We start from the raw sequence: 13,791 nt of genomic DNA on the forward strand, positions 1-13,791 counted from the left end.
CGCGGGCGAGGCACTTCCGCCGGCAGGGAAGAGGTACGGCAGGAGGGCGGGTGTGAGGGAGCGGATCCCGGCAGACTCTGTGTGCGGCGGAGGTGAGGGAGCGGGTCCCGGGAAACTGTCTGTGTGCCGCGGAGGTGAGGGAGCGGGTCCCGAGAAACTGTCTGTGTGCCGCGGAGGTGAGGGAGCGGGTCCCGGGGAAACTGTCTGTGTGTGGCGGATGTGAGGGAGCGGGTCCCGAGAAACTGTCTGTGTTCCCCGGAGGTGAGGGAGCGGATCCCAGGGCAGCCCTGTATGTGCGGCGGACCGGAGCCCCGGAGGACCTCTCTGCCCAAGGCGGAGGTGACGGGCAGGACGTACCAGCAGCTCCTCTGGGGAGTAGCGTTGTCCTAAAGAGTCCTTGAGTTTAACCGAGGCGTTGTTTGTTTGGATTTGTGTGTTTGGGGCGTGTTGTTCTTTCAGATTTCCTGTGGTCGCCAGTGCTGTTATAGAATGTAATATAATACTGGCTTTCGCATTTATAGATTAGCTTTTTGCATCACAAGTAGTTTGATACGGTACAATTTATACTTAGTTTAACTGCTTTTGTATACTATAACCTGTCAGTTTGTGTTTTCACTGTATAGTTCATATGAATATGAATAGTGTGGTAAATATGCTATATCGTAAGCTTTAGCAAACTGTTAAAATAGAGACTAAAATCCTTCTATGTAGATAACTCAGAGAATGGTGTACAGCAATTATGTTGTTTCTTACATCTGCAAACTGGCCTCCGCAAGTGGTGACAGTGACAGAAAACAGAGCGTAACAATCTGGGAAGGATTTATCGATTCTTTGCTATCAGGAAGTGTGAAAAACAATGGGATAGAACTACAGGAAGAAATAAAACATATGGACCTGATCTGCAGAATGTCCTGCAGATGAGTCAAAGGTTAAAACCAAGCAAGAGAAACATCAAACTCTCAAAGGAGTGTTTGACTAATGTATAAAGTAATGGATATGCATGTAACCCCAGCAATGTAACTGTATATTGAGAACTTGATTTTAGGCTACCTCTGTGCTCTTTGGCCATTTGCCAAAAGCACCCCAGCACTAGAAATTTGTCCTTCTTTTATCCTTTATTAAACATCTAAAAATTCTAAAGAGGGAACTCTGTTTTCACAGTGTGATCCAGAGCAGGGGCTGCTCTTGCCAACTCTTCAGCGTTCGTGAGGGAGCCGGGAAAATGGTGAATGTTCTGAAAGGTGTTCTGGTTGAGTGGTGAGTAACAGCCTTTCCTGCCTCTCCTTGTGTCAAAGACTCTGTTTCTTTAGGCCTGGAAGTAACTGAAGAGCCCAGACAAAAGGAATTATTGTGGGAGGGTGGTACTGAACAAGCAGAGAAAAGTGCAGCCTTTGGGGGAAGAAGGAGAAGGAAATTGTAGAAAATCTTAATGCCAAACTCCCGTTTTTCTATTCAAGTGACTGTTTTCCACTTATGTCTATCCTCTTTAAGAAAAGAAAACTGCATATGAATATGGGGTAAAAAATAGGATGGTGAAGAAGTTAGCAATCACATTCTTATAAAAATCCAGGTTTTTTTCAAAATATATAACAGTCTGCAGATTATTATAATTAAGTAAAGTAGAGAAAAGGATGTAAAATACTTAAAATGAGCATTAACTATGAGAAATTATGCTTTAAAGTTATATTCTACCATGTCTGGTGATCCCCTAATATTCTCCCCCTAACATTTTTTGAAAGGTACACAAGTTAAAATTTTAGCTATGTATGTAAGTTATCTATAGGCTTGACAGGTATGACTTATCCTAGTACAAGTGATCCAGTTATCCTGGCAATTTTTCCTTGAAAATGTTAGATGCTCCCTCTTGTTCTTTGTATTGCTTGCAAACAGAGTTTCTTGCTGTTGTTGTTTATGAACAAAGTATTTCTCTACTGATTCTTGAGGGAGGCGAGGTAATCTTTCATTTCTCCTTTCCTGTTTTTGTTTTTTTAATCAGCTCTAGATTGAATTCAATGCAAGGCAAACGTGGTTCTGTTTGTAGATCATATTCCAAAGGAATGTGCTTGGAGTTGGTAAATGTCAGCTTTTGGTGTAGGTGCAATGTACCTGTTTTCATATAATCTCACCTCTGGACTGAGACTCAGGCCCCTGGCTACCTCCAAAATTCAAGGAAGCCTCACTCAAGATTTGTGGGGTTGTTGTATAGCATTATATGATGTGTAAGATTTCTGCTGTACACTTGATCTCTTAATATGTTTGCAATCTATATCTGCACAAAAGCAGTTCCATACTTCCAAAATGTATTCTTCTAAGCATTTAAATTTTTGTTTAGAAGGTTACATTGTGACAGTTCAGTTAGAGTGTGAGAAATGTATAATTCTTATGTGAGCATTCTTTGTCTGTGCTCTACTACTTGTGTGAGATCTGTGTGCTCCTCTCTTCTGGTTATCCTTATGCTTTTAGGAAACGTGTTTTTATGAGGCTGTTGCTGAAATCAGAAATGTAAGTTCAGCCTTGCCTTATTAAGGGTTGGACTTTTGAGTTTTAGTTTTGGTTTGAGTGTTTTTGAAGCTGCCTTAGCAGCAGCAAACAAAATCTTCTCTGTTAATCAAGCAGAGATTGGTTCCACTCATTAGACTTTATTACCATTTTATTTTTGTCTGTATAGGAACCAAAACTACTTGGAAAGAGACGACTTTTACTAAACAAACCATATTTAAGCTGTGAAAATTAATTCCACTTTTTCAAAACCCTTTGGGAATGTCTTTGAATGGCGTTTCTTCTGTTTGCAGCTGTACCTGTGAGTTGGGGTCTGATGTGTGTTTGTCTTTACAGTGACCCTGCAATGAAGCAGTTTCTGCTCTACTTGGATGAGTCAAATGCTTTGGGAAAGAAGTTCATCATACAAGACCTGGATGAAACTCATGTCTTTGTGTTAGCTGAGTTGGTCAACTTCCTCCAGGAGAGAGTGGGCGAGCTAATGGACCAGAACTCGTTTCCTATTACTCAGAAGTGAGAAAAACCAGAGAAATGAGATTACTGCAAATTTTGGAACAGTGAATTTCAATAGTTTGAGTTGTTCCTGTTTTAATAGATAACACTGTGGCATGTAAGTTCTGCATAGAAGTGGTTACTATAGAAAATGCATCATTTTCATAGACAAAATAGTCTGGAATTGGATTTTGTTTCTCATTTTGAAAGAATGTGGTATCTTTATTAAAAGACTTAAAATTATACACTTGAGGAGTTCCCTTGAGAATTTTTGATGCATGCTCTGGTTTTCATTTAGGTTTTTATCTTGCAAGATGATCTGACCCAAAAAGTAGAGTAGTGTTTCTGTGTTGGAATGCTCTGTGAGGCCTGCTGACCTGTCGTGTTCCTGTGTGTGACTGAATCTGATTATGGTGTGACTGATAGAAAGTAAACAATGTCTGTTGGATCTGTGCTTGATGGGACATCTCTAAACTGGAGGCATGGCCAGGTACTGCTCTAACTTGGTTTTATACAGCAGGATGAGAGTTGGTCTTAGTGCTTTGTTGTGTTGTTTGGGGTTGGGAGTGTTGGGGTTTTTTTGTTAAAACATGTTACAAATGTAAAAACCATGATGCCCCATCCTCCTTGCCGGCTTTTACCAAGGCTGTGCTGTCTGAGTTGTTCTGAGTTTGGGGAGAAGTGGTGGGAGTTTGGAGGGGAAGGAGGGACATGGGGTAATTGGGACCACAGAATCTATTGCCCTAGATCATCATAAATTAAAGGGGGAACAGAAATGGGAGACCAGTCCTACAGATATGATTGTATTTTTTCACTGAAGCTGATAGTCACAGTAAGTTATGTGATCAGACTCCCATGCTGTACCCAACAAACAAGAAAGCTGGATTTGGATTTTTGGGGTTTTTTTAACTTAGTTCTTTTTCCCATATTACCTTTGCTGCAAAGAAAAAAAAGCTTTGTAGTGTCATGGTTTCATTGTTTGGGGGTTTTTTACACTGTATTTGTAATGTTAGCTCAGACAGTGGCTTGGTTTTGAGACCTACTCATGTACATTAGATAGATGGCACCTTTTTGTCTTTGAGAAAAAGAACAAGAGTAAAGAGAAAGGCTTTTATAACAAACAGTTTTCCTTATTGACACTCCCACTACTGCTTGTTTTCTCTTGTCCAGTAGATATCAGATTAATTGCTAGGTTTGTCCTTGTTTTTTGTTCAGATTGGTTTTTGGTTTGCCTTTTTTTTTCCTCAGGAAGAAGGAATCTTCAGGAGAAAGTTTTACTTGATGTTTTTAATCAAAAAGCTGTCTAAAGAAAGTTCTGTAGAATTGTGTATGTTCAGGCTCATGTGGATGAGCAAATAGCCCTGTGAAATATAACTTAATGACATTTCTGGTACTTTCCCTTTTCTCTGACTGCATAGAACAATGACTTTGGGTCCAAATTCTTTCACAAGTGGGTGCTTCCCCAGTCATGTAGATTAAGAACCAGCTACATGTCTTTACCTGAGATAAGAAGTTTAAATCTTATTTATAAATGGTTTATGGTTTCTTACCTATTTCTTGAGATTTATCTCAAGAGACAGATCAAACATTGACCTCATAATTGTTATTTTTTGGAATATTATTGGGTGCTCATTTAATGGAGAAATAATCAGTCATTTTACATGTCATTATAGCTTAGTACAATTTATTTAGAAGTGTCTGTTTCCTTTCTTTGGAATGCTAGTTTGTTTTCCATCCAGATTCTGCTGAAAGGTAAATCATCCATCACTCTCTTCAAATGACAGCATTTGAAAAGTCAGGTTTGGAATTCCACATGTTAAGCTTCTCTGTATTTTGCATGTCTAGTGCTCCATTTCTATTGTGACTTTCCTTTTCAGTCTGTAATAAACTTCTTGCAGTTTTTGTCTTTTTCTCTTGGTGAACTGTACAGCTTTGCTGCTGTATTCCCTGTATTTTAGCTTATATTTACAATTGATAAATGGCTTTTGCAATACAGAGGGATAGAAGTTCCAAACTGTATAAACTAAACAGCTGGGCATGCATTCTTATACTCTCTGCCCACAATTTGGTTTTTTTGAACAAACAAGTTAATGGACTTTTAACTTCTAAACCTCTCAATACTTTTGATCCTTCCTGTACCTTAACAAGGCATAAGCATTCTGTGCTGGAAGAATAAACAAAAGATGTAAAGATGTAAGTTGGTATCATCATATGTAGTCTAAGGAGCTGAGTTCACTGCAGTTCCTAGAGAAAAAAGAATCTTGAATCAGGTGGTATGGTGAAGGACATCCAGTGAGGAAACTTTTAGAAATTTAGTATGTGTATGATTTTAAAAAGCAACCAAACAAAAAACCCAAGCAAGGGTTTCTGTGATTTGAATCAACTTGGACCTCTGAAAGGTTTTGATTGTTTTTAAATGCATGTAGTCCTAGAACTTTTATGCTTCTACAACAACAAAAATATTTGCCCTAATGGAAGAAGAATAGACACTAATGTTAAAAATATTTTTACATTTTGAGATAATCAGTATTTACACTTGCAGATGTTAAATGTTTGTGCTGGTTTTCATTCAAGTGTAAAGTATTATTGGTGAGTACAGCTTGGAATGAAACACTGTGTTAAAGTTACATTTTTTTAAGATCTGGAAACATTTGAGAATAAAAGCTGTAGGAGATCTGTTTAAATATATCCATGCTTTGATGAAAGAGTTGATAGGATAATAATGTCAATTCTCACTGTATTTGGAATATTGTATGTTAATTTAATGTTTGTATCCGTAACTAATATGTTCACTTTTTACTAGTGTCTATCAAAGAATTAGTGTTCTCAGGTCCTGCTTGAGCAGCAAAAATAGAGTTTGAATGACAGACTTGCTGCTTGTAAAAGCACCAAATTTATCTTGAAGGGCTTTCACTACTCACTTTTATTTCTCAGTTTGAGTTAAAAGTATTTTGTGTACTGGAAGAAGAGCATGGTAGTGCAATTACATAAAAGACACTTACTTGAACTTCCTTTATTACTTGCTACTTATTTTTACTTAGATCTAAATAAGATTGCAAGTTCACTTGTTACTTCCTTTATTACTTGCTACTTATTTTTACTTAGATCTAAATAAGATTGCAAGTTCACTTGTTAGCATTTTGTGATGTAAACAGTTGTTCTTGTGTAGTTACTGTAACTTGAACATGCTCATAAATTCTTTTGTTAACACATGCAGAAGCTAAAGAGTTGTATTTGATAGAAGGATGAGACAGATCTCTAAAGCAAGGTAAGAGAATTTGAACAACTCAAACAACATGTTATGTGAGAAGAGAGGGATGGAAACTGGAAGTGCAGCTTCCTAGTGAAATAAAGCAATAACATTTCATTTTTATTGAAGATTATAGTATTGGGCATTTTGGTTTTTTGTTCAAAACCTCAGATTTTTTTTAAAATTTGTTTATTAATGGCCTTCTAAGAAAGTTGTGTAAAAAGCAAATAAGTCTAAATGCTGTCACATATTTAGTCTTAGAAATTGTGGGATAAGCTAATTCTAGAGGGGGTTGTTTTAGCAGAGGGGTTGGCAGCACAATGAGCATGACCCTGGTTGGTCAGTACAGATAGGGGTTGTAATGACTTGGTGCACTTGTGACCAATGCCTGAGTCCCTCTCTGTTCTCTCTGGTACAACAGCTAGCCCAGGAAGAATAATTGTCCAGTAGGGTAAAGGAGGAAATGACCAACAATCACTAGAGAAAATGGGTGTGTCCTCAAGAAAGACAATAGAGAATGCTTCAGGAAATTCTACCATTTTACCAGAGAGTGGATTTGATTCTGTAGCCAAACTGCCTGTATTTCACCAAAAAAAAATAGGCATGTGAATCCATTTGAATAATAGTGGGGTTTTTTTTGTTTGTTTTGTTTAATGTACTTAACCCCTCCAAGTCCTCTAATTATCATTTTATTTCAGATTTTTGGCTTTTGGTACTTAGTGGTGAGAGCTAGATGCTGGCTGATGTGCTGTACTAAACCTCCAAGTGCTGTTATACATTAAGAAATCCCGCTTTACAGTCTTTCCAGGTTTATAGAGTACATTCAAAAGCATATCCTGATTCCCTCTTTTTTTCTTTTTTCCTAATGTGCCATAACAACAGATTTTACAGTTTTTTTCTCACTCAGCTCTGCAGGGCTACCTCATGTGCATGAGAACAATTCAGAGAACATGTATTTTATGCATTAACAGGATTGTTTACTGTGAGCTGAAGTAAACAAGATTGTTTGCTATGAATTACAGATAATGGTATTTCATGGTGTCATTCAAATTACTTGTATTTAACCTTTCTTAGTTGGCATCTTCTCCATAAAAGTTCAGTCAGCCCCTAGGCTGAATTTACAAATACAGGGCACTAAAAATCATATATGAATGGGTATACATACATATCTATATCTATATATGTATTTCAAGCACTCTTTAATCTTATAAACCAGCACAGTCTGAGAGGTATGTTTTGCTCTTAAATTCAAACAATAGGCCATTGAAGAAAGCAGTAAGCTTTCATAATAGATTTTTTTTGTAGTTCCAAATTTCCACACTGACTCCTTGACTATCCCACAAATGATCCCATTGAAGCTGGTGGTGGTTACAGTGAAATGAGTGCATTACTCAGTATGTTAGAATTGGATGTTTGTTCTGTAGTTTAGGCTGTAGCAAGGCCTGTATGTGCTGTACAAAATCAAGGATTCAAAATAAGTTAAGGTTCACAGTGATGGAAGAGCAATTTCTTCCTACACTAAGTCATTATCTATGGGTTTATGACCTAGCAGCTAATCAGAAATGTAAACAATAGGATATTTGATATAAATTTGATGTAGACCTGGGTTTTTGTTTGGTTTTTAGGGTTTTTTTTTTCCAAAATGTGGAATATGAGTAATGTTTCACCCATCTTTGTTTCAAATAAAAGATTTTCAGGACTGAAGTGCTGATAGTTTGAAAGCAGACCAGTAAGGGGAGCTCTTGCCAATATTTTAAGCTGCTTAAAAAAATTGTGGGAGTCTGGGCAGTGGTAGGTCAGAGACTTACCGTGCTTTGGACCATCAGATATGCTTTCAGCTAGAGATGAATATTCAGCTTCAAAGTGTCCTTCTAAAAAGATATTCACTGTTGGAGATTTTGGAATATTTTTAGCCCAGAAATTTCATAGCTGTTTAGGTATCCAGTGTTTTCTCTTTAGGCGTAGGTACACAGCCGTGCCACATTAAAATGGTGAGTCTGAAATGTGCTCTTGCTGTCAGATGTTGCTTGTAGGTCTGTGTATCTCCACACCATGAGCTTGCTTTAGAAGTTGCTCCATATTAAGTTACATAGATTTTAGTGAGTGTAAATGAAAAGAATTCATTGTTGATAAGAAGTAAGATTTATTAATTTTTTCCTCTTTATTTCCTCATAACACAAAATGCATGTGATTGTAGGGTACCTGTTCCTCAAATCACATGCATCACACTGTGTGGAAGACCATACAACATTCAATCTTACTGTACTTCAGTCTGCACTGGGGATTTCTGCATCTTTCTCCGTACAGTGTTGCTCATAATGCATGGAAGTGAGACATACAGAAAGTTTTTCCCTCCTTGGCCCCCAGATGAGTAGCCTTATTGGTTTACAGATATGTAATGGTAAAATTCAGTACATTCCCTAACCAAACAAAAAACTACAACACCTAATTAAGTTTTAATATGAGGGGCAACCCCTTCCCATTGTCTTTGAATATTAGGGATTTTATTTTTCATATAGAAGGAAAAAGTAATTTTCTCACTTCTGATTGCTTAGCACTAAAAAGAAGATTAAGGCTAGAAACAGACTATAAAATTGCTGCCTGGTGAAAAAAAAATTTAAAGTGAAAATTTTAGAGCATTACTGCTAGCTTTTAGCTTTTTGTGCTTGAGCAATTCTAGGTGTTAGTAACAAGAAGTGTAAGGTTCCTGGAAGAAGTCTTAAGACTCATAATACCAATGCAGGAATGTGCTTGAACACACCAAAGCAAACCCATCCAACACCAAAACTGACAGATCACTGATTGGCCACATTACTAGCCCCTCAGGAAAGAAACAGAAACATTTCTGGGTGGCTACAGACTGAAGGAGCTGACTGTCAGAGCTGTGCAGCTGTTCATTTTTCCATTACAGAAAAGACAGCCCCAGCTGTAAATGGCAGGATGTGCAGAGCCACGGGCACCCTTGCAGCTCTGAAGATCTCCCTTGCAGATAAGAGAGTGGTGCATGTTTCTGCAGCGTTGGCACAGCTCATGCACTGTCAGTAGAGAGGTACACACACGGAGCAAATGATCTCTCACCATTTCCTGTGTTCTGCTCCTGTTGTACCAAAGCTAGAGGGGTGACATGGGAGGGCAAAAGAGAAAAAAGGCAGGAAAGAGGGGGAACAGTATTTTAGGCTTGTAACTACTATTTCCTGTTAATTCTGAAATTTAACAAGATCAGAAGGAGAATAAGGATCAAAAAGTTTGCTTGCAATTAACTAGATCTTAATTGGTTTACAAAAGGCTCTGTGTTTATCCAACCAGAGACCAATTATATTTCTTAATATTTATCCTACTTAATATTTCTCAATATCAATTTCTTAATATTAATTATTAAATATTAAACACTGAAAGCATATTAAATATTAATTTATTAATATTTCGCCCCATCTTTCTTAATATTACACCTACTAGTCTACTTGGCTCTGTCCTGAATGGGACCACTTTTCTCTGTGGAATGATAGTGCAGTTTAACTTCCTCTTAATCTCTTAATTCTCCTACACTGGCAACTTTATTGTGTGTGAGACATGTTTTGCCTGTGTGTCATATCATTAATTATACAGGTATTCCAGAAGCTAGAATTTCAGCAGAAGTGAGTAACCCTGGAATAATGATGACCTTCTGAATCATCAACCAGATATGAAAGAAAAGTTTCAGCTGTAAAATGAAGCATGCTCCCTATATTTGATTTTACTTTTGGTCTAAACAGAGACTAATTTTATCTTTTAATATTAGGAAAGTTATAAAATCAGTATAAAACTGAAGAAAAAAGAAGCCTGGTTTCTTAATGAATATTTGAACTCAATATTGTTAAGTACAACCACATCAAGGCCAATGAAATGAAGGACTGAGAGCTTTTAGTGTTGGTCAGGTTGCCTTTTGGGCAGGGGGAGCTGCAAATAACACTTGAGAGGAGCCCTAGAGGAGGGATGAGGAGTGGGCAAAGCCAAGCATCTGACCAAACCTGTCAGGAGGACTAGGGACCCTGAAGTCTTGGAAGCAGTAAATGTTTCCCCTTTAGGCTTTGAGTAGGGTTTTTTAAAGCTATTTCTGCCTGTTTAGCCTGCTGTGTGACAGCAGGAGCCAGAAGGAGCTGTAGGGAGTGGGAAGGAACAATTCCGAGGGTGGATGTGTTTCAGAAGGTGGTTTCTAAAGTAGTTTGCTGCAAGTATGAAAAACTAGACCAAATTGAGACTCTCTTTTCAATGTGCAGTTATTCTAGCTCATTTTTTAATGTACTATAAAACAAAAGAAACTGCGAAGGTCCAACAAAAAACTTTTATTGTTTGACTTGGTAGCTATGAGAAGCGATCCACTACACTCTAAATTTGGAACAGTGAAGGAAGCTTTCATGTAACGCATTTTTGCATTGTCATTGTAGTTACATGAATATCATAACCATTTGTTATAAAAACAAATAGAGGAGACTGTGAATATAGTCTGCCTGGACTTTTTAGTAAAGCCTTTGACACCATTTCTCACTGCATTCTCCTGGAGAAGCTCATGGTTTGGCCTGGTGCTGTTTGCTGGGTAAGAAGCTGGCTGGATGGCAGGGCCCAGGGAATGGTGGTCAATGGTGCTGCATCCAGCTGGCACTCTGTCACTTGTGGTAGGCTGAGTGCTGGGGTCAGTCCTGTTTAACAACTTTATCAGTGATCTGGACTAGGGCATTCAATCAGTTTGCAGGTGACACCAAGCTGGGTGAGAGTGCTGATCTGCTGGAGGGCAGGAAGGCTCTGCAGGGGGATCTGGACAGGCTGGATCAGTGGGCTGAGGCCGGTGGTACGAGGTTTGGTAAGGCCAAGGGCCAGGTCCTGCCCTTGGGTCACAACAGCCCCAGGCAGGGCTACAGGCTGGGGAAGAGTGGCTGGGAAGTGGCCTGGCAGAAAAGGACCTGGGGGTGCTGGAAAACAGCAGCTGAGCATGAGCCAGCTGTGCCCAGGTGGCCAAGAAGGCCGATGGCATCCTGGCCTGGATCAGCAATGGTGTGGCCAGCAGGAGCAGGGCAGGGATTGTTCCCCTGTACTCAGCACTGGTGAGGCTGCGCCTCAAATCCTGCGTCCAGTTCTGGGCCCATCACTACAACAAAGATACTGAAGCACAGGAGTGAGTCCAAAGAAGGGGAACTGAGCTGGTGAAGGGTTGGAGCACAAATCTTACAAGGAATGGCTGTGAGAGCTGGGTGTTTAGCTTGGAGAAAAGAAGTCTTGTGGGAGACTCTCTACAACAACCTGAAAGGAGGTTGTGGTGGGGTGTGGGTTGGTCTCTTTCCCCAAGTAACAAGTGATAAGAGGAAATGGCCTCCAGTTTTTCCAGGGGAGGTTTAGGTTGGATATTAGGAAAAATTTCTTCACCAAAAGGTTGGTCTGGCATTGGAACAGGTTGCTCGGGGAAGTGGTGGAATCACCAGCTCTGGAAGTGTTCAAATGGCATGTGGATGTGGCACTTGGCTACGTGGTCTTATGGTAACCATGGCAGTGCTGGTTTAACAGTTGGACTTGGTGATCTTAGAGGTCTTTCCCAACCTTAATGATTCTATAGCATGCTTACTCTCGGAGAGAAAGAGACCTTTCCTTGCCCAACAATATTTCTTAACATTTAGGGAGGAAAGGGATTTTGCAGTCCTTGCAGTGAGTGGCATTACTGTAAGGTGGAGGTCTCAAGGGGGAACAAACATAGAAAATTGAATGCTAATAAGGATAACCAGACCTTTCACATCTAGAATTTATTTTTGTGTCCTTCTAACACTGGGATTAAAAGGATCAGTGAAATCCCTAATCAGGTATTCATGAAAGTAAGGGTTGTTTCTTAAATAATTTTGTTTGGACACAGAGCTGCTTTCTATCATTGTATTATATTTTGCTAAAACCATTAAAAATGCAAAAAGTCATCATATTCTTGCAGTGTATTTTTCTACTCTTATATCTAGGTTGAAATGGGTTGGGTTTTTTTTTTTTTCCAGTGGAATAAATGGACTTAAATATTTGCTCATGTTTCTCTGTAGAATTTCCCACAATAATGCGGGCATTATGCTGTAATTAAGCTGGGTTTAATTTGGGTGGTTTTTAAAATGAATTAACATTTGTTTTTGCAACAGTCTCTGTATTTGTCATATCTTCTAAAATGGAAGGTGACAGTACAGAGTACACTAATTTGGGACTCTGGTGCTAAACTGTGCTTAAGACCTTGAATATTTTGGTGCCTTTTCTCTTATTTCACATTTTTCAATATTTCTCTCTTTACTTTTGTATTTGAATATTATCTCCATTGAGTTTTGGAAAAAAAAAAAAAAAAGGACTGCTTAAGTTTTGCTGCACTGTCCTTTTACTCTTTTACTTAAGCTGCTCATGAGACCACACTTGGAAATAAGAGGTTTTGAAGAAATTATATATGGTATGGGTCTCTTTAGATTTAAGCTGAAAAAGATATAAATTTGTAGTTACATGAATATCTCAGCCATTAAGGCACTTGTCTGAAAAGCCTAGTGACCTTGGAAATATTTCTACCAGCTGCTATTTGTTTTAATATTCTAATGTGCTCTTTGCTGAGAAAGTGATATTAATTTATCTTTTTTATATTGTAGACATATTCAAAGGGCTCACATTGAACTAGGGTTTCATAATGCTGGACTTCTTGTGAAGTGCATAAAAAAGGAGCCTAACCTGATGCAGTAAGTAAAATAGGCAAAATTACTCTGTTTAACAGAGTAACACACAGATAGTCTTGTCTATTTCTCCTGGCCCTCCTTAGTACTCATTTCAAGTTTAATTTAATTCTTCAATGTAATTGATCAGCACACTGTATGGACCAGCACACTCTTTTTCATATTTCAGAACTCTCTATGAAATTCTGGGAGTATTAGCTTCTTTCATGATGTCATCAAACACCTTACAGGTATTCTCTTGCTGACTGACAGATGTAGATTTTTCTCCTCCTGTCTTTTCACTTGATGCCTTCAGCTTAAAATTTTCAAGTCCTTCAATTGATGATTTTGTACTATCATATTTAATCCTATTCTTTTTAGTGGTCTGCTTCTGGGGGTCATCCATTGTTTTCTGAATGATTTATCTTTTTTGAGTCTAGGCTGTATTGTTGATCATCAGGTTTGTGTGATCAGCAAATTTTATTAGCACACTCATATTTTTGTTCTAGGGTCACCTAACAAAAATATTAGAAAGGACATATCATGACTAATTCTTCAGGGACTCCATTTATTGTATCTCCTCAGTCTCTTTTCTTTGGAGCAGCACCCACTGCCAGACTTAAATAGTTCCAATCCCTTGCCATCTGTACTAACCTTCATCTCTTCCGTTATCTTGTATGCCATAATTTGAAACACTATGTAAAGTTAAAAAACCCCAAAAAACAACCCACACAGGAATACATTTCCCTTGTGTAGCAGTGTAGTGGTTTGACCCTGGCTGGGTGCCAGGACTCACCAAAGCAATTCTATCACACCCCTCCACAACTGAACATGGGAGAGAAAAGGGCTGAGGTAAGGACAGAG

General features: G+C 38.6%; 1 protein-coding gene across 5 annotated transcripts; it reads left to right on the plus strand.

The window, feature by feature from the left end:
- The first annotated feature begins 5 nt into the window (after window positions 1-5).
- Window positions 6-3,238, plus strand: GTF2H5 (general transcription factor IIH subunit 5). 5 transcript variants are annotated; one of them, XM_064708229.1, is made up of 3 exons: window positions 6-92; window positions 1,162-1,257; window positions 2,836-3,238. In XM_064708229.1, exons 2-3 carry the CDS (start codon window positions 1,223-1,225, stop codon window positions 3,014-3,016), a joined length of 216 nt encoding a protein of 71 aa, XP_064564299.1. In that variant the 5' UTR covers window positions 6-92; window positions 1,162-1,222; the 3' UTR covers window positions 3,017-3,238. The 5 variants fall into 5 exon arrangements, with proteins under 5 accessions (XP_064564299.1, XP_064564302.1, XP_064564300.1 ...); XM_064708232.1 differs by having other exon boundaries at window positions 23-92; window positions 1,172-1,257; XM_064708230.1 differs by having other exon boundaries at window positions 27-134.
- Window positions 3,239-13,791: the final 10,553 nt, after the last annotated feature.

Source organism: Zonotrichia leucophrys, chromosome 3 (assembly GCF_028769735.1).
Source record: "Zonotrichia leucophrys gambelii isolate GWCS_2022_RI chromosome 3, RI_Zleu_2.0, whole genome shotgun sequence".
Classification (NCBI taxonomy): domain Eukaryota; kingdom Metazoa; phylum Chordata; class Aves; order Passeriformes; family Passerellidae; genus Zonotrichia; species Zonotrichia leucophrys.